The sequence below is a fragment of the Fomitopsis serialis genome (genome assembly GCF_022376445.1).
Source record: "Fomitopsis serialis strain Sig1Antser10 chromosome Unknown B0H18scaffold_52, whole genome shotgun sequence".
NCBI classification, from domain to species: domain Eukaryota; kingdom Fungi; phylum Basidiomycota; class Agaricomycetes; order Polyporales; family Fomitopsidaceae; genus Fomitopsis; species Fomitopsis serialis.
Genome location: NW_025955012.1, coordinates 31862 through 55498, shown reverse-complemented (window position 1 = coordinate 55498; position 23637 = coordinate 31862). Strand labels below are relative to the sequence as shown.

Sequence of the window (23637 nt, the reverse complement as noted above, 5' to 3'; positions counted from 1 at the left end):
TGAACAAAGTACGCCTATGACGTCGTTTACGAGTGTGCAGATCCACTCAGGCTGGATGTGCGTCGGGGTGTTCAGTAGAACGCGAGCTCAGACCAGGGCCCGATAAACGCGATCGGCGGGACAAGCTCCTGGATCACGTGTGCGCGTCGCGGCGGTCTCCGCTGCTCTCCGCTGCGTCCGCATCGAAGAGTAGCGCTCGCACAGTGCACACAACTACTACACAGTATTTAACTTACCTAGAGACAGCTGAAGTGTGGGCCAGCATTCGTTCAGAACGTGGGATGGTGGAGAGCGTGCTTCAGGTAAACTTGAAGGACGCGACCTCAGGTGCTCACAAGTTCGCCGGACTATGACAAGTCACAACTGGCATCGAACGTGTTCGAACGTTCGCCCCCTGGTCATGAATTATCATATGAAATTGAAGGCACAATAAACCTCAGAACAGTGTTTACATCATGATAAGATCCATGGTCGTATCTACTAGCTACTTGTAATTGTCGCGTCTACTAAGTATGAGGCTGCCAGTAGGCATCAGTTCAGTAGTGCTGCCTTATCTTTTTGGTCAGCTACGGAGACTAGTGCTGCCTCCACCTTCTAACAGACGTCATCGAAGGATGAAATAGGTTAACGGTGATAAGATTCAACAGCGTTGTTCGTGTTCGATCCAGCCCGGGCCCGGGAGACCCTGGGCCGTCGGACTCGGAGGACGCGATGAGGGGCTCGGATACGCGCCGGCTAGACTCGATCCCGTGACGTTAACGCGACACACTGTTCGTCGAGGCTCCGGCCTCCTTGTTCAGTAGTCTGATCCTCACCTCCATCTTGCCTTCGTCGCTCCCTCACACCGTCCGCGTCCGACACACTTCGGCTCACACAACATATCAGAAGATAACAAATATCCACACGATATGTCAGCAGCAGAGCCAACAGAGCCAACACGTAGTCAAACAGAGGTCGAAGATAACCAGTCAGAGCGGCCGTACGCTATCCTGCGCATCAAGCGCAAGCGGAATGAGGAGCCTCTAGATGCATTGCGTACGTTCTCTCTACTGTCTCTCACGTACTGACTTGTGACTGGCGGATGATCTTCTGCAGTGGTAGATCAAGATGTCGCTCGCCCGAAAGGCAAGCGCTCCCGCGCTGGTCTCAACTTCTTCAAGTTCGCCGAGACAGTCGAACAGGGTGCATGGGATGATGAGCAGGCTAAAAAAGACTTAGAAGTATGCACTCTGCTCTGTTATCCTATGGTCGCCGAGACTCACCCCATGGTCCATCACGTCGCCACCAGACTCGTCTGGCCGCCCTCGCACGCGAGTCAAGGCAAGGGGGCGAGAGGGACCAGACACAACAAGCTGAAATTCCCGCATCGAAATCTGCTCCCGCTGATATGGGTCAACCCGCTCCGGCGACCGCAGCGGGATCGGTGACAGCGGAGGCCACAGTTGCAACACCACCTCCTACGAAACGCCGCAGAGCAGATCACACCCCTCGCAAGTACACTATCCTCAGGCGCGAGGTTCCCTCGACGGATCCGCCGGTCCGGAGGCGAATGCCTTCAGCTCCGTAAGTTGCTTGTGGCACTCGTCTGTCTTGCTACGAGACTAACATCTCGTTGGACACGCAGTCCGAAGGTATGGTCAATGAGAGAGCTTGAGGCGGCTCGCGCAGCGCAAGCTCGACTCGCCATGTACGAAGCCGTCCCATCTACGTCGGGTGTCGAAGCCTCCGACTCGGTTGATGCCGATATAGCCAAGTTTCTACCGCTCCTGCAAGACTACCTCAAATGTGCTTCGTCCCTTGGCTTATACTACCCTCTTGACCTGCTTGCTGAGATATCTTAGTGGAAGATCCGGTAGCTGTCCCCGCTACCTCCGCCGCTCCGCCTGCAAGAGAAGACGACACCGACTACGTGTATGATGTCTTCTACCAGCGTCTTACGCGCGACCCGAGCGCGATTTACGGCAACGTCGGCACGCTGTAGGTTCCACCTTTTGTCCTAGGCTAATTGTTTCTGGCACACTCACTGAACACCCTTGCAGAACTGGTGTACCCGACGAGCTAATCATGTATGACTCAGACGATGATAACGATTCGGAAGTCTACGATACCGCTGATGAGGACTCTAACGGTAAGACTCCTCTCGAGAGCATACGACCGTTCGCGGAGATCTGATAGTTGGCCTACAGCTGAGGACTGGTATCAAAATGACTATCCTGATGAGGAGTCTGACCGGGATGACGACGGAAGCGAAGGTAGTGGTGAGTGCGCCCGCTACACGGGCACGCATTATGTTGATGTCTGTGTACTTAGATGTCTTCCATGAGAGCTCGGATCATGAAGATATGATGTACGATGATGATGATGACGAGCATGAATGGCGATGATGTATGGGCCGAGGACGGTACGTTGCGATTGTGTATCATATAGTCAGTCTCGGACAAGGATTCATGTATTATCAACGAGCATGTATCATTACCTTCCATGCGGCCAGTAATATCGCAGAACGAGTCCCACTGAACCAGTATACTGTTCCCACAAGGGTACTAACGTCTCATATGGTCTAGGTTCTGGTGCTCTCATGAACGATTGAGCGCGAACCGTCCACAGAGTTGCGTGTTTCTGGAGTGCCCTTGGGACCGTGCCCTCAATGTTTTCGGCGGATCATTGACCTGCTCAAAGCCATCGAAGGCTAGTGAGTTGCTGGTCGTTTGGTCCACATCGCCCTGTATTGGTGATGCGGTGACCTGTACAGTCGTCGCGCAAGAGCAAGAACTCATGGTGTCGGGCCCCTCGTCCATTGAAGGAGGGTCGAGGCATTCTAGGTGGCTCTCGTTCCCCGTTCAGCGACAGGGAGGCCCCTTCTCTCAACCCTTGCTGTCACTCACACTGAAAACTTCTACATGCATGGCATGGACCATCGCAGTCGCCTTACGAGGCAGAAGCTGGCGTGCGAGTCAATTGCAGCACGTCTGTGAGATCCATGCGGAAGAGGACGATCTTCTGCGTGTCGTTTCCACACGGTGCTGTGCAGACGGGGCACGGTCCACGCTTGATCGCCACCAGTCTGACGTATAGGAATGCGCAGTCTTCTACTCCCTCCGTGTATGAGAATGGAGCGCATACGACGATGACGGCAGACGATGATGACGGCAGGCGTGGCGAATGGCTACAATGCGAGCGGTCGGAGAGGTGGCCTCGGACAAGGTGAAAACGTGTATTGTGTGCAGTCCCAACATCTAATGAAATCCATCTATATTTCTATTAGGCAAGGAGCACTGGTCTACGGAAGCAAGGGTGTATGTAATCCCGACAATTAAGCATGTTCGCTTTGCCCAGATTTGCGGGTCTCGCTTGCTATCGCCTTCTCCCGCCATTGTCCCCCTTTCCACCATACAAGGAGGATCAGCAGTTCGGAGATGAGGGTCAGGCCACCCCACAGGGAGTACAACCCGCCGTCACCTATGGAGTTCTGCATCCAGCAGTCAGCGTCATGCGACATGGCGTGGCCTCTCGTGTTGCATGAGGGCCGAGACGTGTCTATGAACATACCTGTAGTGGGACGGCAACTTCGGTAGCAACGAAGGCCGACAGCCCGCGGAAGAAGCTGTTGGAAGCTACAGCGGACGAAGAGCGGCCGACGTTGGCATCTACAATATAGGCGAGCGTACTCGAGTAGATGGATCTGCAGGTAGAGAGACAAGGTGAGTCGCTTTGCGTCCCAGGGATGAGGCGAATAGATACATTTGGAAGAACCTGCCAGGAACAGCATCACACAGACTGCCGATATATGCACATGTTCTTCACACACCCAGCCATACGCCACGACGGAAGGTGGGAAGAACAGCATAGGCACCATTGTACTTGGAGACGCATCTACAGAAGAGGCAATGAAATAAGCATGGACCGCCCATTGGGTGTGGACACTGTACAGGGTGCGTGCCTCCGGTTGACTCTTTCCTCCGTGTTTGGCCTTGAGCTTGGTGAAGATATGGTCCGAATACCGACCCCCGAGCACGCTACCAAACAGACAGCCTGTAGAGAGCTTAGCCATGATGCCAAGCTCGTACTGACGGAGGCGATCGACCGCACCTATTCCATATGCTAACAGGACGAACCCAATATCGAGAGCATCGTAGTGGTACTCATTGGCTAAGGTCCGCGACGCGGTATACGTGATGCTGAAGTTGAAAGCGAAGAGAAGACCTGCAGCAGCGGCGAATCTTCAGATAGGGGTCTAGGGCATTTCTCGACAGACAGGCTCACCCGAGGCAAACAATATCACGACATTATTCCGCCGGTAAAGGATGCGGAGAATCGGGAGAATCGGGTTCACATCTCTCAAGGAAGGCTTGACCTCCTTGACGGCTGCAATTATCTCGGAGGTTGGCAACGTGGCCTGTGCCTCGACGTCTCGGTTACCAGCACCTCCGCCGTATTCTACGCCAGCCTCCCTGTCTTTGGAACCCTTGTCATCCGCTGGCATAACTGCAGTGCGCGCATCGTCTACATCTACCGCCTTCTCGGAGGCAGGGTGCCTTGCGGCCTTTGCGGCCGCCTTCTTTGCCTCCTGCTCGAGCACACGCTTGAGCACGGTCTGGTACGTAAGACTACGTTCCAGCCGGAAGGTATCCCGGAAGAATACGAAGGAGAATGTACACAATCCTGTAAAGATTGCGAGGAACCAGAACGTTGCACGCCAGTTGAAACCCTGGGTCAGCACGCCTCCTAAAATCGGACCGAGAGAGGGGCCGAGTAGAGGAGCACTGCAGCAGTGTGAAACGTTCAGCTCTGACGGCACAAAGACCATGTAGAACCATCCGCGTACGCACCAGTAGTATATCCCCATCATCGTGCCCCGTTCAGCAGGCTCGTAGAGGTCAGCTAGCGTCGCAGCACCGATTGATATGACAGCGCTCGAGCTGCGATTGTCAGTCTAACAGGCATCATTTGAGTGATAGGTGGACTGACCCGGCAGCCTGTAGACAACGCATACCAATGAGGACATTGATCGTCTTTGCCGTAGCTGCTACGATGCATCCCAGCATGCATATGGCGATAGACGTCAAGTATACAGTCTGTCCGGGTATGAGACACACGCAAGCGGCGAAATTTGATTCCTACCTTTCGTCCCCGAATCTCACTGACCGAACTCCAAATTAGGGGGAATCCGCCCTGAATGAGAATGAACAGAGAGAGCGTCAAACTTAGTTGGCTGGCCGTGGCGTGCAGATCCGACTCGATCTGTGCAATCGCAGCTGTTGTGCGACAACTTGTTTGTGACCCAGCTAGAGCAACTTCGCCAGAGACTCACGGTTGTATATATTCGCACCCAATCCAGCGATCATGGAGGCCCCAGATATCATGGCAACTATAACGTACTGCCCGTTTGTTGGTAAGGGCGTCTCCCACCACCTGGATAGGAAATACTGCTCACTTTACGACCCTTCGACCATTTACGCGGATCGTCCTTGACCACCGCATGCTCGATGTCTAGTTTCACTTGGACTAGGTTCTCATCAGCCACAGGTTTTCCGCTGCCTTCTATGCGTAGGCCCGGCCCAGATGGCTCGAGTGTCTGACTCTGGCTGTCCATGAAGAGGCGCTCGTCACAGTCGTGAAGGTCGTGGGGGTCGTGAGTCAAGAGCGGGTTGCGCTCGGAAACTTGGAATGCAAGACCAACCCTATGATACGACTGCCGCTGACTCTTCCTTGCGGTTGCCCGTCCAAATGCCCGTGGAGGTATGCCTACAATTCGTTTGGCGCTCGGCAGTCGACGGCATTGGCGTTTGGTGAAGCGACTTCGGCTGGATGGGCCGAAAAGAGCCTACATGAGAAACCATCTGCCATTCAAGACGGCGGACGGGGTTCAAAATCATCCTTCAGTACTGTGTTAACTACTGTAAGCAAGTATGTAGGCTCGAACCAGTGGAGGGCTGAGGCAAGCAATATGCCTACAGCACGACATTAAGTCGCCTATAATGACGCCGGGAAACAGTCTGACGTGTTGCTATGTTTGAACTCGCCGAGTAAACCCGATGAATGCTATCATGCGAGCTACTCTATTGAACTTAGTCTCTAGCGAGGTCGCTCTGCTGAACCCCGCAAGTATGTCGAAGAAGGAAGATATATGGGTTTTGATTTGACAGCTCTGCAAATAGAACGCATGATATGATACATACAGTAAATTACAGGATGCTATCCTGAGCACTACGCAGTAACCGAATATGACGATGATACGGATACATAGTCTAGTCTCGCCCATAGCGATTCTATACAGTACGCAACATCTTAAGTCTCGATTTCTGCCGCCGCGGCGAGCCGGTTTTCAGGCGTTGGAATGTTCACGCCACTGCTTGCCCTTCCACCAGACAAGCACTATCAGCAGTTCTGCCAATACAACCAAGCCACCCCACAGGGTATACAGTCCTCCGTCGCCGAGAGCATCCTGCATAACAAATGCAGTATGGCGGATGAGATGTAAGGTTAACGTAGCTGGAGTAGACTGACCTGCAAGGGGACGGCGATTTCCGCGGCGACGAAGCCAGACAGACCTCGTGCACAGCTGTTCGTTGCAACCGCCGAAGACGATCGCCCAGTATTCGCGTCGACATATAGGCTAACGTGCTCGAGTAGATGGTGCTGAGAAGAAGGTGTCAATCGAGACTGCGTGTGATCGGTTGGCCAAACGGCGGAGACTTACATCATGAGGAAGCCGGACAGGAATAGAAACACACACACGGCAGATTCGTGCACATGTCCTCACACACCCAACCGTAGGCAACGATCGAGGCTGGAAGGAAGAGCATGGGATACATCGTGCTTTGAGGCGCATCTGTCCGATGTGTCCAATAGCGTTAGTCACCGCGCAACATCGTGCCGATACACGAGACGTACTTCAGGAGAGCTCTTGCCGTCATGGCTTTGTCTCATCTTCACAAGGACATAATCGGAGTAGCGTCCTCCGAGGATGCTTCCGAGAAGCGCACCTATAGACATAATGCGTCAGCCAAGGAGACGCATAGGTTCAGCTAGATGGACTGACCGAAGCCAAAAGAGAGAAGAACCAAACCAATCTTCAGGGAGTCGTAATGGTATTCGTCGGCAAGCGTTAATGATGCAGTGTACAGTATGCTATACTCGAAAGCGAACAATAATGCTGCCTCTCGTATGAGTAATCACCCGGTAAGTCACGAACAACGCGAAGCTCACCTGAAGCAATAATGATAACAACGTTGTTGGGGTGCCGTAGGACTTGAATCATGGGTCCCACCGGGTTGACGTCTCTGAGCGACAGCTTCAATTTCTTGGGTGTCGATCCATCGCCAAGCTTCGGAACATGGGCTTCCAGATCCACGTCGCCGATCTTGGTTTCCACGGAGCTACACTCGCTCTTCACCTCCGCGTGTATGTCGTCAGAGGACTCGGGGCGGCAAGGGTGCTCTGCAGTGTGTCCTTGGAAACTCCGCTCTCCGAGTCTCTCGCCCTGGAATCCTCTGCAACGCTGCCTGGTACGTCAAGCTGCGCTCACGACGAAACGTGTCCCTGAACCACACGAAGGGAATGATACAGAGACCTGTGAAGATGACCAGGAACCAGAACGTCGCGCGCCAGTTGAAAACCTGAGCAAGTATGCCGCCGATGATTGGTCCAAGAGAGGGACCGAGGAGTGGAGCGCTGACGACGGTCAAGGGCATCTGAGTGAGGAGGCAATGCTACGTAGCGGCCCTATGGGTACTCACCACAAGTAAATTCCCATCATAGTTCCTCGTTCTGCTGGCTCATACAGATCCGCCAAAGTCGCTGCGCCAATGGTCACGACCGCACTTGCCCTTGTGGAACCACAATTCAGTTGAACGAGTTCTTTCCGACGTGTCAATAAATAACGTACCCCGCTGCTTGTAGGCATCGCATTCCAATGAGCACGTCGATGCTTTTTGAGAGGGCTTCTACGATGCATCCCACCGTGCATAATGATATGGAAACTAGATAAACCACCTGCCACATCGTTAGACACTTAACAATTCGGTCATCGTGATGGCTACCTTCCGTCCGTGGATTTCACTGATAGCACTCCAGAACACAGGAAACCCGCCTTGTATGAGGATAAACAGCGAGACAGTCAAGCTGACTTGTTCGCTCGAGGCATGCAAGTCAGCCTCAACCTCGGCGATGGCAGCTGAATGATATCAGTAAGAATGTTCGTTCTCGCATGTGTCAAACTCACGGTTGTAGAGGTTACCGCCCAAGCCTGCAATCATGGCAGCGGCACAAATGATGACTACCACGGTATACTATGTCCCGGTGAGTATCAGTGTGTAGCAAGTCATATATGACTTGCCTTGCGAGTGTTCGACCACTCTCGAGGGTCGTCCTGGACGACCGCATGCTCAATGTCGAGCTTCTGTAGGGGTTCGGGCTTGGGAAGAGCCTTCAGATCCTCCGGGGCCAAGGGGATGGCGCGGATCTGAATGGTTTGTATGACCGATTCTTGCCTCTCAATAGTCGCCATGCAGTGTAGTTGTGAGCTCTCGAGTGCGTTGAGACGGGTGTGTGGACCGGTAGAGATGGAATAGATGCGCTTTCCATCTGGTCGTTATATACGCGAGTTTCGACCGACCATTCCCTTCGCGCGTTGAGACCGACCGTTCACCAGCACCAGGCCTGGACAGGGTGAAACGTCAGCGAGGAGAAGGTCAGTGACCCCGGCCAACCAGCAGGCGAGCTTCAGATTCTGGAAACCTCAGTGCTCTCCACCGGGCGCAGCGGCAAAAGCGTGGGGGCACCATGGGTACCCGACGGGACAATTCTCTACGCGGGTAGCGTTGCACTAGTTCATTGCATGGGTGTTTAATAAACGTTACGTTAGGCATTCTGGCCGTTACGTAAACCGTCGTGTTCTTGACTGCTCCCCAACGTCCCATGCAGAGGCAACACTGAATTACCGCGACAAGAGCTTCCTATGTGTCACAAGACGGACGAAGTAAGATGCCAAGTGGGGATGGTCGTCGATGATAGAGTTTAACTCCGAGTACAACCCGCGATACTGTACAGGCAAACCGACTACTGCCAGTGTGTTCTCCAGGGCAGCTGTACGTAGCGGGAATGCCTACATCGGCTACCCTGCAGAGGTGCACCTGCTGCACGCATTGGTGGCTTGTCCTATGATGCCGAATTAATGAAGCCCCTTGGATTCGTCTCGAGAACTCACCGGTACCGGCAGCGACTGCAGCTTTCTCAGTGATCGTTAGAACGAAGTCAGAGAGGCGCTCAAAGCAGAGTGTCGTACAAACACGTGGTAGGCAGGTGGCACACTAGCCCAAATCAGGCAAGTTGCTTCCTGGGTCACTCCATCGAATCGACAGTTCGTTCTTCAACTTCTTGTCCACTCGAGCTCTCGCGGGTCTAGACGAGCGAAGCCTCGTGTTATGCGAGGCCTTGGCTTCATTTTCTGCAATTCAGCGGCTCAGGTGAGTGCTAGGCGCACGACGTCGTTGTCGGTGTCTTATGAACATGCATGCATCTCCAGCAAAAATATATATTCCGTGACACGCCGCGAGCATACTCAAGCTACGTGGCGATATCCTGCTATCAGGTAACTGAAGCTTAACGCAGTGGTCAGTTACGCTGAAGCCGAAGTTTGCGTAGTAGTGTCCCATAGACGGTCTGGAGCAATCGCCGTCGAGGGCTCGCTGTCTTAGCCTAATGTCGACATGGGCGCCGTACAAGAAGCTAATTTGAGCACGGTAAGAATGCCCCCGACACGTTTTCCTCACGGCCTCGTTCGAAGACTTTTTCCCGCACATTTTGCCTGGACCCATGTGCTCTACTAAACAGTGCTGTGATGCCTAGACCCAAGACGTCGGCATGCATCGGGAGTACTTACGAGTGCCCGCATCGTGATCCAGACTTCTGACATAGGCCTCAACAAATGAGACTCTGATAACGCCGTGAGCCGTCTATCTCTTTGCCACTAAACTAAACCAACTAGTGGCCGTCCTCGGTCAGTAACGACCCTGACTTGCTTATCTCTTCCATTGTGTCACGATCCATACTGGAACGGCGGATTGGAATTTGGTACCCGCTGCTATTTATGACGTCTCATGCCAGCGGAGACCACATGCTGCACTTTGTAGCGAAGACTTTTGTGGACGTAGTTTCAAGAAGAGTTCAGAATGTGCTCAGCCTTCCATTCACTTGTAGCCGGTACCGGTTCGCCTAGTTCATTGAATCCATTAAGAGAAGTCGCGAAGCCATAGTATTGTTGATCATGGATGTCAACATGTCACCCTCATGCGCGACTGAGCGCCGAGATCTGCATGCTCATTGCAGCTATGATTGACAGAGCGTCCTGTGACTGTGACACTCGCTCAAGGCCTCTCTACAGCTCGTTCCACCCGTTCGTCAGCGTGTCGGCCTCGAGCTGGCTTGTCTCTACTACGTAACCCACCAACCATGCCATCTGATCCTCCGTCTATGGTGCGGGTAGAGTATCTAATGATGTTCGCGAGTATATTGCCGTTTATCCGAGTCGATTAGAAGTAAGCGGGCGCTGTAGAGCTACGGAAGCTGCGGCACAAGGTGATCATGCATGCGCACATCCGCGGTGTTAACGTCTGAGTAGGACTGGGTAGTTTTCGAGCTCACACCATGAAAGGCCGATGTACTAGGAATCCAAAATCTCCCTCGCATGACCGTTCCTTCTCGCCCTGGGAAGCTCAGATAGAGGAAAGAATTGACGTGCTATGCAATAAATAGACCCGTCTATAGTTAGATCTTAAAGAGGCGATAGGGGGTGGGACACACGAGAGTTCACCCTCTCATATATACACGATTCAAAGTCTCAAGCAGAAGCTTCCCGGGCCATGGCACACAAGGTTTCTTTGTCCCCGCTTTCATCGACCAGTGCACGAAGCATACCCTTCTCTTCCATGAGCAGCTCGTTAGGCTTGCCGAACTCAACCTATAAGATTATAAGCGTGGCACCTCTTTCTTCATAAAAGGGTGCGACTCACGATTCGACCCGCGTCCAAGACCATCTACGAACGAGATAGCACGCGTGAGGATCAATACCAGCTTTGTACTTTACGTCAGGACTCACGATCTTGTCAGCGTCCATGATAGTGTGCAGCCGATGGGCGACGGTGAGAACGGTGACACCGTTCTTCAATTCTCTTCTCAGAGAGGCTTGGATGACAGCATCAGTAGCATAGTCTGGGCGAGTCCAATCAGTAGGCCTCGTTTGACCAATGAGAGGCAGCTCACCGATAGCGGATGTAGCTACCGTGATTTGGTCATTTCATGCTCGTCATCTTGTACAGCAAAGAGAACGGACCTTCATCCAAGATCAGAAGCTTGCTTTGGCGAACTATGGCTCTCGCTAGCGCTAGAATTTGTCGCTGACCGACGGACAGGTTACATCCTCCACTTGCAATCGGAGTGTCCAACGTGATCTTGCCCTCCTCGAGCTCACTCTGCAAGGAGAACAGCCCTGCGGAGCGGAGAGCGTCATTGAGGACAGCATCATCATGTTGTTGGAATGGGTCCAGATTTTGCCGCAGAGTTCCGCTCAGTAGCTCAGGCTATGAAAGAATGAGGGTTGGGAGGTTTGAGAACATGTTTGACGTACAATTTGTGGTATGATGGTGATGTTTAACCGCAGCGCGTCGAGGTTGATGCTATCTGTAGCAATGCCGTCGTAGTATACCTTGCCTTCTGTGAGGATGCATCGAAGCAAAGACAACGTCAAAGAGCTCTTCAGGATATGTCAGCCATAAGACAACAGTCCAACAATTCTTAGTGACCGACCTTCCCACTCCCAGTGCGACCGACTGATTAGAAGGGTTAGGAGTCATAACTGCATGCGGGTAGAGTACGAAAGATACCCACCAATGCCTATGCGTTCACCTGATTTGACCTCGAAGGATATATCGTTTAACACTCTTGGACCATCCTATAAGTTGCGAAATGAACACGACGCATGATCGAGCTGTTATCAGAGCACACACAGGGGAGTATCTCGCCGACAGGTTCTCGACTTTGAGGTTACCGCTCGCAGGCCAGTATGCGGGAGGAACGCCAGTAGTGGTGGGCTTGGGCTCTTGCTCAATTTCTACATATTGCTTGATTCTCTCCAGACTAAACCGCGTCAACACCAGGTTTTTGACCATAGATATTTTAATTACCTATTTCCTGTTTGTAACACTTGTCATGAGAGGCGAACTTTTCAACGGCATGAGAAACATGGAACGACCACGCACCGTTGACCTCAAGCTCGTTCAACATCCTCACCCACCATAGAATCATGCCGCTGAAACCGACTGTACTTACACGACATCAATGACCCGCAGACAAAGTATTTTCCAGACTCCTACCTGCCATGTTCAACGAGAATCCGGTATTTGATGCGGTGACTGATTTGGCGTATACTAAGTACCCTGCAAGAGCAGCAGTGAAGGTAGCACCCAGTGCATCGATGCGAATGCACAACCAGCTATACACACCTGCTTAGGCAGCCAGTCGTACCACTGTTATGCAGTTACGTACCGATTGAGTCCCCAGAATATAACAGATACCCGACTATAGCGATTAATTCGTTTGTACGATTCTCTCCTGAAAGCATCCTGAGCGCCATATGCCCGGATCGATACTGGAACGACATCAATTTCAAGATAATATCTGGCTTACGTTCGAAAGAGCTTACCAAGACCTGCGAAGGCAGCGCCGAAGTGCCCAAGAACGGGAGCTTGCGCATTGCTCCTCTCGCGCTTGATAGACAACTGAGCCTTCATGTAGACGCGGCCAACCCAACCGCCAGCGCCAGCGACGAGAACTGCCGGCACGGAGAATATTGGCGACATAGCCACTATCGCGCCTACTTTGAGCAAAATTGACATTGAGTAGTTCAGGATGTCTCCTAAAAATCTTGGAACGGGCATGTCGACTATCGGGGAAGCAGGTGAACAGCGGTTCAGAATTGTGTATATGGCACTGACCAGCTTGAATGTCCTGAGTGCATCTAGCGATCATCCTTGAGGTGGGCGTTTTATCGAGCCATCTGCGCGTTCGAGTACGTTAGCTGTGGAGCAACTACAGCGTACTGACAATACCTGAGCGTCGTCCCGAGCACCGAAGAGATTAGGTATCCGTGTACAGTCCGCGATCCCCTCAGGGTACCATACACGTAGACAGCTTGCGCTATGTAGTAAAAGGCAGCAGACGCCAGTAGAATCAGAGAATATATCACGAGATAACTGTCATCGTGTCAGTTATGCTCAGGGTAGTATGAAACAACTACTTACTAAGGTGCGTCGACGTCCCATGGATCGCGAACTTCGTACTGGCGTGCCCAGTATCCAAGGAACCAGACTTGAAAGTTTTCCAGAGACTGCGAAACAGCCAAGATACCGATGAACGAAGACCAAAACAGCCACGGCCGCCTTCCGCCAAGACTGGACAGGTAAACCTTCACTGTTGTGCTTGCAATTACGACATCGGTGAAAGTGATCAAAATGAATACACTCACTAGCTGACCAGCCTACGTGTCCAACGGCTACTTCCTCTTCCACCACTAGCTTCCCTGCTGACTTCACATTGGCATTCTCGTCCGGTCGAGTTTCATTCATGTTCTCTTTCGTCTTGTCAATGAGAGCTTGTTCCTCAGCGACCTCAGCCGCTAGCTTGCTATCATGTTCCAAGGCATTCGACAAGGTCCCTTGACTCGAGATACTGCCGTTCAGCCCGAGAGCGACAACGAACTCGGCTAGGCCCTTCGTCATTGCTATGTTGTGAGTCTGATGATTCTGGTTTCAACGCCGATTGTTTGTAATCTCTGACAAGCACCACGTACAACAAGGAGGACAGTCCTTCCACGAACGAGGTCACCCTTGAAGCATTTGTTGATGATCCATCGAGCTGTGTGCACATCAAGTGCAGCCAGGACCTGGCCAAGACGTCAATAAAACGGTGTGATGTTTGGGAGTAAAATTTACATCGTCCAACAGCAATATCTCTGCTGGTGAATATACAGCACGAGCAAGCGTGATACGTGCCTAGACGACCATAAGTTAGCATAAGGCGCATGTGACTAAAATGTGGATTACTTTCTGACCACCGCTGTAGGTTCCTGTCAGAACGTTGAATCTGCACGGTATAAGAAGCCTTTCGTACCTCAATGTGATGCCTTTCTCGCCGACCTCCGTCAGGTCACCAGCGGCAAATAGTTCGAGATCGCGGCGCAGGCCGCACTGGTCAATTACTGCAAGCCTGTCAGTAATAGAGCGCAGTAGGATGAGCATGAACGCACCCTTCCCGTATCGTTCCCGATCGTAAGGAGTACCGAAGAGAATGTTGTCCTTTCAGTGAATGCGTTTAGTATGGGTTTGTGACAAGTAACCGAATGACCTACTCGGATAGTCTCGTTCTGTACCCATGATTCTTGAGCAGCGTACGCGACACCGCCTGCGCGTGGAATCTGGTAGAACGAATGTGGACTGTCTGGTATGTAGTGCATCTCGCCTATAATCGGTGTTGGGAGAAGTGTCACGCAATATGTTTATGACCCTACCTAGCAGCGCCATCAACATCGAGGTTTTCCCGCAACCAGTTGGACCGACAATGAGGTTGATGCGCCCATTCTTGAACAACAGCTCGCCTCCAACGCGCAGCTTGAATGCACGCATCCCACTCCCCGGTGTAGGGGGGAGGTCACTGTCCTTCGCCCATGTAAAGGATGCATCCCTGAAACCAATCGTGTCGGCGCTCAAAGGTATGTTGAACAGGGTAGCACCGGTCAGAGAGTCGGCGGGCTCAGAGAACTCGTCGATTAATTCGGTCTATCACCGTCACGTGAGCCAGGACCGCGACAGCAACTGATCTGCAACACACCTGATGTAAGAAGTCGTTCACTCGGTTCAGAGCGACCTTGGCTATATCAATGGACAAACGTTGGGCAGTGAATGTATATATCTGTGAGATTGCACGCACCTCTCATCATCAACGGGATGTAATTAAAGCTCTGGCGGAGTTCGCGGCTGAACATGGTAAAAACTACCATAGGGCCCGTCAGACAATAACCAGAAGAACACTGAACTTACACTTACCAGTCATGGACGAAAAGACTCGGGATGCTACCACGACGTGAGTATAAGGCCTGAATGATCTGTACCGCTATTGACACACCTGTCAGCTCTTGCTTCATCACCATCGTCTACGACAGCAGACTCAATAGCCCATCGAAGTAATATCATCGCAGATACACGCACGTAAGTCATGAACGTTACAATCATCGTCAACAATGGGATGATATAACTGTTCCAATCAGACTTTGGGGAGACGCGCAACAACACGAGAGCTCACTTGATATTGCCGTTTATCAACTCCAGCATCTTACTCTTCTTGATCAGTTCCAGTTCATCGTCCCGTTTTTCAGTGAGCTGTTGCATGACTCGAGGTTCCCAGCCGAACAGCTTGATCATGCGTATGACGTTCATGGTTTCTGTGACGGTCTGCACGCGGGCGTCCGTCTAGTGTTGGAGCACCACATATGTCATATGAACACTTCGAGGTGTCAGGGAACATACCTTCTTCATCTTCTCGGTCTGTACCTTCCGAATTCGCGAAGCAAGCGCTCCGGGCATCGGCAGAAGAAGTATGACCACCGCCATGCCAGCTAGGGCACTGAATGTTACGCGTTAGGTCGGTCGCATATACAATACGCGAAGAACACCAACCTCCAACCAAGCAGGGTATACAGGAAGAACACGCAGCCTGACACCACCACCGGTATCTTCAGTACTGGAGAACACATTGTCAGGACTAGACGAAACGTTTGCGGATTGCACGTACTTGGAGCCAAGATTTCCCTTCCAAAACCAAGTGCGTTTAGATCTGAGGTGATCAAGTTATTGACCTTCCCCTGCACGTTCTTACCCCTCGCTTCTTGCCCTCGCTCTTCGCGCCTTCCCGAGCTGAATTGTCGCCTGTCTCTACCGTCACACGCATACGAAGGGCATGTTCAAAGACGAGTTGCGTGATAATTGCTTCCATGCGAACCAGCAGGCGCATCTAAGAGTTGCCGCCATGAGCATACTCGTGTTTCAGACTACCGACGACGATGCTTACCGAGTAAAGGTAGTAGAAAGATATGCTCACGGTCTCGAATGCCGGTCCGAGGAAGAGCCAGACAACCCAGACCCATGGATGTACCAGTGCGCCGTCGCCATCATTCTCGATAAAGCTGTCGAAGTGTGTGGAAATGAGTAGTGCAAACTCGAAAGCGCCAATAAAAGGCACCTAAGCAGGTTCTTGATGCTCAGAGGGTTGGCGAATTGGAAAAATGTCTACTGAAGTTAGTACGCGCTATGATCCACAGAGGATTGCCCACATTGAAGATCAACAAATTAGACATGACGAAGAGATCGATACCTAGAAGGACAATGAGATGGATCAGTTAAGTGGAATGGAGCATTACTTACGGAAGATCTTGACAAAGCCCCAGAATATGTGTCTATCTTTGTTTTTGAGCAGAAATGGGCTCAGTTCCTGATCCGAAAAGCTGTGAGCGAATCAGTTGCTTGACAGTGGGTTACGCACAGGAAAGCTCTGTATAGTCAGCACTTGGGCATCGTCATAGTCTCCCAATGGCGGGAGTTGGTCCAGCTTGAGGTGGTCTGCGTGATATGCGTCCACGACCGTCTGATCTAACCAGCTATAGAGCAGCAAAGACAGTAGAGACGCCGTCTGTTCTGGAGATGGTTTGGGTGCCGGGTGCTGTTGATAGGGTTCAGTGGGATCATGATCTCCATTTTCATAAGTTGACCGAACCTTCAGATCGACCGGTGTGTACGGTCGGGGAATGATCAACGGGACGATCACAGCGGTGTAAGTCAGTAACAGTATTTTGACCCAGAGCCATCCGCTTTCGGCTGCGTCCATCGGTGAGAGTGTATACGTCGTCAGTGGGAACACGTCCCGGTACATGTATATGCCCCAGGTCGGGATGAGGACAAGGCTGGTATGCGCGGTCCAGAGGCTTGACGCTGACGTCGTAAATGCGGCCGTCAGAGAAAGGACCGAGGTGTATAGCTATATCAGAAATTAAGACATGATGCGTTGCTTCGAACCTTTGTGAAGTGACCTACGTATACCACTGAAAGCCCGAGATAGGCCAACTGGGGCGTGAGTTGAAGACTGTCCTGCTCAGGTCGTTCTGACGAAGACCCGCTGAAAGTGAGAATGGAGATGCAAAGGAGGGCTAGACAAAACAGGGACCGAGAACAGTTGAACGCGAATATTGTGCTTCCACGACGCTTGGCTACAAATCGCGACAACTTCGACGGATAGTCGACGTTCCTCAGACCCTCATCGTCGATCGGAGAAGGGAAGCCATTTTCCGCGGCGAAGACCTTCATGCGCGTTGAGCGGAAGACGAGTTGCACAGCCAGAACAAAGACCGAGAATCCCGCGGCCACTACGGGAATGCTAAGGGTCGAAAACGCGGGTCTCCAGTCGTTGATCAGCCTGTAGGTCAATATACGCTGCCGGAGGAAATGGTGTACTTACGAGAGCTGTCCTTGCTGCGACGCAGCACTCTCGCGCACGTCCGCCAGTACGACTTGTGACGGCAGTGACATCCTGTCTCAGGAATGTCGTCGAGGGCGTCCAGGAGAGTATCGTCAATGAGGTTGACAGTGGGGGAGAGACTTCTGAGTCCCCACGAAATGAATGGTAGGCGTTTAGACACGTTGCACACACTGCGCAATCAGCAGGATGCCGCAGAGTGCTGCGCGCAGCAGCACCTGGTACGCTGTATATCTAGAGTTCATGTTAGAGGCTACGTGGCAAAATGACTTCTTCAAGTTCCCATCATATCATCCAGCGCTGATGATACACATCCCGAGGACCCGAGGAAGCATAGGCCGACGGATCACAGAGACAAATCGAAATTGCTGTCAAGTACGCCTATATCACTCGTAAGCTTCGCGCTAAGACTCTTTAAAGACGTGTAGTGAGTCGTCCCCGGCAAGTCCCCGGTGGCAAGTTTCAGAAGTAATTCGTCACCAGTATCATATTACCACCCGGAACCGGGAAGTTGCCGGGAAGGCAACCCCATCCTAGGCCGAAACACCGTGTTCTGGCGCACGTTGCTGTGTTCGTGGACCGACTGGCCACGTCTGTTGGCCAGTGTGCGACCGCAGATCAGGACGAGGTCCAAACGAGCCTAAGCGCCAGTCTGGCGTCCGATAGACACGTAGCCTTGTCGCGGTCACATGACGACCTATTAGTACGTCGTACGAGCCCTGCCTGTCAGTTTTCCTTCACACTAGCAGACTTTTACTCGTCTTTGACACGTCCTTGCTTTCTGGCATATCGATATTGAACGATTGAACCCAACAGGTTAACTGACACAATATTCCACATCGTCACGCAATCGTAACCTGTGGTTTCCTTCGCGGTGTGACAGGCTGCAGTCGTCGGGATACACGTCGGACACTTTACAAATACAAAGCAACGTGGACGTCCTCAAAACGTCAGACTAGCACTGTCACATCACAAGAGTCGTTTTGAGTCTCCATTAGGCCTTGGACATAGAGTTCGACTGGTACCAGGGTCTGAGCAAGAGTTTACATGAAACGCGATCATTGAGACTCACCTCCGAGTGAAGCTCGACGTCACCAGTACCCCTGATCTTCTCCTTAGACGATGAGATCCTCCTGCTCCATCTCCTCCCACCGAGAGTCAAAACACCGAGGAAGACCAGTACGCCCAGCGCCATCAAGAACACCGCCGCCGTCAGTCCAGCGCCCAAGAAGCCCGCTCCCACCCTGCTAATCCTCTCATGTCCGCCCGAGCCCGCCGTGTCCGCAGCCGCTGCCAGTGCGACCGCGCACCCACGCTCGTCCGTTGTTCCGCAGACCTGGCACCACTCGAGCGTGTTGTTCACAGCCGCGGGCGCGAATGCGCTCATGAATGTCGACAGCGGGACGTCCGTGCCGCTCTGTGCGCCGTCCCAGCCCGCAAAATTCATCGTCATGGGGGAGTACTCCGTAGCGGACGTCCCGTTCTTGAACATCAGGCGTACGGTAGGCTCGGAGCTGTTTGACGGCTGGCGAAGCTCGAAGACCGTCGTGCCAGCATAGTCGACTGGGCCCGGGATTGGTTAGTGTCAAGGAGCAAGCGTCCAAGCAGGTGCGTACCAATCGCCTGCGGGGCTTGGCCGTCGTTGACGATGCCGGTCATGTTGAAGAGGCCAAGGAAGGGCTTGTACGAAATGGCGTAGTAGCTCAGCTTCAAGCCTGTCGACGCGTTTTGGAACTGCTCGAATGAGTCCAGGATGCCCGGGAGCATTGTGCGGAACGCCACTATGGCCATAGTTAGATGGGATACATCGAACATAACTACTGCGCCACTTACTGTTACCGATGCCGTCGAAGGTCGGGTCCGTGAATACCTGGTATTGTTGCCAGTCGACAAGGTCACGCGCGTGGGCAAGAAATCCCGTTGGCAGGGAGGCCGCGAATGTCGCGTTGTGGATGGACTGGACGTTCATGTAGTCATAGATCTAGTAAAGTGCGTTCGGCGTTACCTCCTGAGATGAACTGGAAGCTGGTAACTTACGTTCCACTGATATCATATGAGTCAGTGTGGCAAGCCTCCGGTCGGCCAATGCGTGCACTTACCATGTTACTAAGCTTTAGAGACCGACCTCCGACATATGGCGACAACTCAGAGAAGAATTCAGAGGCTTGGTCTGTCTTCGCTTGGAAAATAGAGGAGTTGTAGACCGTCGTTGTGTGCGTGTTGAATGCCTAGCAGTGGTATCAAATGAGTCAGACAGATTGTCGAGGTTCTCATACACAAGAGGCCCACGGACGGTACAGTCCGTCGTTCCGTCCAAGGTTATGTCCCCGTCTGGATTCACTGAGTTAACTGCACAAGCCAGTCAGCTCGGCCCGAATAGCAACCATGGGTGTATCTCACTAGGCACGTATTGGTAGCCCCCGAGAGGACTGATGATCGTCGAGCCGTTAGCGAGGGTCGTGTTTTGCAGATCCGTGGCCTGCCAAAGTCCTTGGACCAGCGCGGCGGCGCTATCCATGATGACAGAGCCTTCTCCGCTGTTGTCCGCATAGACTTGCACCTGGCTCAGATTGAACGCGGAGGTGGCTGGTGCGATGCCCTGAATGTACGACGAGGACGACTCGTTCAAATACATCGACCGGAGCAGAGCACCGAGCTGCCATTCCTCTTGCTAGAGGGCATCGAAATAGTGTTAGCATCAAATTGACCGCATAAAGTAGAACCGAATCGTATGCGTACCTCCCCAACGGCGTAATGGTCGTGTCCGAAGCGGTTAGGTGTCGGGGGATTGGTAGTAGCCCCTTCGATCACCATGTCTGGCCATGATGACGACCCCAATCACATCGTCCGCGCTGCTACTACTTGCCATGGTGCTAGTGTGCGAGCGCTGCTGACTGCCTCGGGGAACGGAGGCAAGCTGCAGATCAGCTGGATAAGATAGCTCGGTCCTCAAATACATTCGAGACACAGGCTCCGGCGGGCCGACGGACTCGCGATTCAACACCCTGAACATGGTTCTAGACAAGCCTGTGTATTTTCGGCCCCAACCGGTTAGCCTGAGGCCTTTTCGTCGCATGAACTCAGCCGCTCTCCTTCCGACTGGCTTCCTCCGAAAGATTGACAACCGCACGGAGGGCCGATTGCTGCAATGCGGTAGGACCATAGATCTAATTCGGGTGCACAGGGGCAAGATTGACATTCTGGGAAAGTAGATTGAGTTCGAGAGTAAGAAGGCAGGGGCACAGCTGGCAGCCCGAGCATGTGGTGGTGAGGACGATCCATGCTGGTTCCCATCTAATCGGTCAAAAATGTCAGTTGATAGATCCTCCTTGATCTAAGCGCTCACCGCTGATTTTGAATTAAAATTTCCGAGACTAACTCAATGATCGAGGCGGCTTCAGTTGCCGCCTCTATAAGTACTGTAAGCATGTGCGCGACTGTGCGTACTGACGACTTTGATGTCGCGTCGGAACTGTCCTTACCTTCATACGCGTTGTTACTATTCAGTGTGAATCTACCTACATTCGTTATGGTTGATGCAATGGCTGGACATAGTACCCAAGGGGATAGATTTCGCAGCTGCTTTATCTCTTGTTCATTCCTCAGGCCTCAGCCTGAAGCTGGGTCCTAGTCGTGCCTGAAAGACCGGGTCCCTTATTGGGTCTTCAGTTGCCAACTGTCACAGTGAGATTTGTGGCAGCTTGAAATTAATGCCATGGAAGTACATAACTGACGAAAGGCAATTATGTAAATCACATCTAGACTTGAACCCGAACCAAGGCTTAACATACGTTTCATATATGCATCGTCTTCTCGTCTACATAATGATAAGGTTGCATGCCGAACAAAGGGCTGACAGCAGCCTTCGAGCTCTTCCCGCGCTTCCACCTTACCATCAACCCGGTGATTATGACCATGAGTACTATGACCGCGCTTAGCGCACCGCACCACATGCCAGTACTGAATGACCCAGTACGATTACACGCATGCACAGGGTGTTCGACAGAGTATGCGCCCATTCCTTCCCGAGCGACAAGGGCCGATGCCGTAACACCGGCACTAGCAGCAGCCAAGGCGACATCGCACCCGCGTTCTGTCGTTTGGCCACAAGCGTTGCACCACTCAAGAGTCGTGTTGATCCCGGCAGGCTGGAAGGCCGATATGAATGTCGACAGAGGAACATCGGTGCCCGAGGTCGTGCCGTCCCATCCTGCGAAGGCCAATGGGTACGAATGCAGTTCGGTGTCATCGGTGCCGTTCTTGAACTGGAAGCGGAGGAAGGGCTCTGGAGATGATGCGGACGTGCGAACTTCGAATACGACCGCGGAGGCATAGTTCACTAATTAATACCGTCAGGTTGAGTCGATCTACTATGATTGGCTTGTGAACAGACCGAATGCCTCGGGAAGCGAGCCATCTGCAACGACACCGGTCATGTTGAACATGCTGAGGAAAGGCTTGTAGTTGATGGCATAGTAAGTCAGCTTGAGACCACTGGACGGGTATGTGATATCGTTGAACGCGGCGATGATGCCAGGAATCATGGCTTGGAAAGCAACTGGTAGCGTATGTCAACCACACCGGGACTCAGTGCTTGATGATGCAATACTTACTGTTGCCGATGCCATTGAACGAAGGGTCACTGAATACCTGATATTGCTCCCAATTGGCGAGGGCTCGCGCCTGCTCCAGCAGTGTTTCTGGGACGGTAGACGCATAGGTTGCATTGTGAACGTCTTGTACATTCATGTAATCGAATATCTGCAATGCATGAGGTCAAGGATGATGGAGATTGAGGCAAGCACTTACATTCCACTATGAACCGGCAGTGACGTAGGATTAGTGAACAGCAGTAGATGGAACACGTTGGTGATGTTGCGTACCGAATTCTGCAGTTCAATGGGACGGCCTCCGACATAGGGCGGAAGCGCGGCGAAGAAGGCGGAGACATCTGCAGACACCTCTTGGAACAACGTCGAATTGTACAGGACTTGGGCGCGATTGAGAAAAGTCTTGGAGGCAATGGGTCAGGCTGGTCAATTACCAGAGCAGATGGGATGTACTGTGCAGTCCGTTGTCCCCTCGAGAGAAACATCTTTGTCAGGGTTGATTCCGTTGACTAGCGCACCATAAGCAGTCAGCAACATACTACGAGGACGACAGCACCTGACTAACCTGGTACATACTGATATCCTCCGAGTGGGTTAGTGATAGTCGTGCCATTGGCCAACGTGATCTTCTGTAGAGCAGTCGGCGGCCAGAGGCCCTGCGTGAGAGCTACAGCGCTGTCCAAAATGACGGTATCGTCCGGAAAGTCATTGTCGGCATACACCGCTACCTGGCTGCTGTTGAAAACAGAGGTGGAGGGTGAGATGCCCTCGATATATGATGGCGAGGTCGGGTCGAGGTACACAGAGCGTAGGAAATTGCCAAGCTGCCATTCTTGTTGCTGGGACGAACATAAACGAGTTAGCGGAAGGTTAAAGGGTTGCCATCATACGACACTTGACGTACCTCTCCCAGTGGTGTAATGGCCGTCTGCGACACAGCAAACGTATCTGGATTCTGGAAGTTCTCGTACCGGTCGCCATGGCGGGCGATGAGGACAATGCCGATGACGGTGCTATCGGACATCGCAGCAATGTACAACACACCGGGGGCAGTGCACGAGGGTACATTCCGAAGTACGACGCGACTTTATATGCATCTCGGACGTGACTCAGGACACCTCTTGCACACTTTGAGCATTACCGTGCCTTCCCATGTCAGAAATGTTGTCCTCCATCATCTGTCAAACGTAAACGTACGCGTCTGCTCATTAGTAAAGAGCAATCCGTTGCGCGGATGAGACAGCACCCCACCAAACCGGAACATGTCTCCGCCCAAATGACTCATTATAATGGAGACACAATGAAACATACATTGTAGGGTTCCCCACGGACCAAACAACGGGCCATGAATGTGTGGCTCAACCGCGCTGTCCGATGTCAAGTTCGGGAGTGTCTCGGACGCCGGAATGTCCAAACATCGCGCCCAAACTCGCGCTTCCTGTTTTCATGT

General features: G+C 52.4%; 6 protein-coding genes across 6 annotated transcripts; 1 reads left to right on the top strand and 5 right to left on the bottom strand.

Moving 5' to 3' along the window:
- The first annotated feature begins 804 nt into the window (after nt 1–804).
- On the top strand, nt 805–2585 carry B0H18DRAFT_1017058 (uncharacterized protein). Its single transcript, XM_048029298.1, has 8 exons — nt 805–1035; nt 1096–1220; nt 1289–1563; nt 1625–1785; nt 1842–1977; nt 2040–2128; nt 2187–2258; nt 2311–2585. The coding sequence occupies exons 1-8, from the start codon at nt 909–911 to the stop codon at nt 2382–2384; spliced, it is 1059 nt and encodes a 352-aa protein (XP_047891475.1). The 5' UTR covers nt 805–908; the 3' UTR covers nt 2385–2585.
- A 728-nt stretch (nt 2586–3313) lies between these two features.
- On the bottom strand, nt 3314–5593 carry B0H18DRAFT_879249 (major facilitator superfamily domain-containing protein; the record flags this gene model as incomplete). Its single annotated transcript, XM_048040681.1, has 11 exons — nt 3314–3469; nt 3550–3647; nt 3805–3860; nt 3930–4032; nt 4090–4203; nt 4264–4763; nt 4830–4919; nt 4969–5075; nt 5122–5255; nt 5312–5378; nt 5435–5593. 11 exons carry the CDS (start codon nt 5591–5593, stop codon nt 3314–3316), a joined length of 1584 nt encoding a protein of 527 aa, XP_047891474.1.
- A 465-nt stretch (nt 5594–6058) lies between these two features.
- B0H18DRAFT_1105531 (major facilitator superfamily domain-containing protein) lies at nt 6059–8760 on the bottom strand (the record flags this gene model as incomplete). Its single annotated transcript, XM_048032656.1, has 13 exons — nt 8339–8760; nt 8225–8291; nt 8043–8176; nt 7889–7995; nt 7740–7829; nt 7529–7674; nt 7210–7491; nt 7043–7156; nt 6895–6986; nt 6701–6832; nt 6508–6639; nt 6377–6445; nt 6059–6148 (listed from the first exon to the last, which is right to left on the bottom strand). Coding segments are annotated over exons 1-13 (1626 nt in total), but the record flags the coding sequence as incomplete, so codon positions are not given.
- A 1739-nt stretch (nt 8761–10499) lies between these two features.
- On the bottom strand, nt 10500–17780 carry B0H18DRAFT_1017039 (uncharacterized protein). The gene is made up of 36 exons (XM_048029297.1): nt 17560–17780; nt 17139–17499; nt 16822–17082; nt 16591–16767; nt 16469–16539; nt 16120–16234; nt 15928–16062; nt 15844–15907; nt 15729–15792; nt 15579–15675; nt 15355–15521; nt 15164–15165; nt 14983–15045; nt 14884–14924; nt 14564–14831; nt 14405–14514; nt 14303–14351; nt 14193–14254; nt 13989–14048; nt 13847–13939; nt 13523–13790; nt 13299–13467; nt 13107–13250; nt 12993–13054; nt 12701–12940; nt 12544–12646; nt 12372–12490; nt 12254–12317; nt 12006–12135; nt 11887–11950; nt 11806–11828; nt 11627–11752; nt 11333–11579; nt 11099–11211; nt 11013–11036; nt 10500–10960 (listed from the first exon to the last, which is right to left on the bottom strand). Exons 1-36 carry the CDS (start codon nt 17628–17630, stop codon nt 10841–10843), a joined length of 4347 nt encoding a protein of 1448 aa, XP_047891472.1. The 5' UTR covers nt 17631–17780; the 3' UTR covers nt 10500–10840.
- Nucleotides 17781–18335: 555 nt separating this feature from the next.
- B0H18DRAFT_506015 (histidine phosphatase superfamily) lies at nt 18336–20857 on the bottom strand. Its single transcript, XM_048038356.1, has 9 exons — nt 20317–20857; nt 19978–20248; nt 19871–19926; nt 19677–19805; nt 19615–19620; nt 19411–19558; nt 19194–19358; nt 18650–19140; nt 18336–18595 (listed from the first exon to the last, which is right to left on the bottom strand). The coding sequence occupies exons 1-9, from the start codon at nt 20389–20391 to the stop codon at nt 18572–18574; spliced, it is 1365 nt and encodes a 454-aa protein (XP_047891471.1). The 5' UTR covers nt 20392–20857; the 3' UTR covers nt 18336–18571.
- Nucleotides 20858–21371: 514 nt separating this feature from the next.
- Nucleotides 21372–23211, bottom strand: B0H18DRAFT_1183669 (histidine phosphatase superfamily; the record flags this gene model as incomplete). Its single annotated transcript, XM_048035994.1, has 8 exons — nt 21372–21916; nt 21971–22135; nt 22191–22338; nt 22387–22392; nt 22461–22589; nt 22641–22696; nt 22753–23026; nt 23092–23211. The coding sequence occupies 8 exons, from the start codon at nt 23209–23211 to the stop codon at nt 21372–21374; spliced, it is 1443 nt and encodes a 480-aa protein (XP_047891470.1).
- Between the last annotated feature and the right edge of the window lie 426 nt (nt 23212–23637).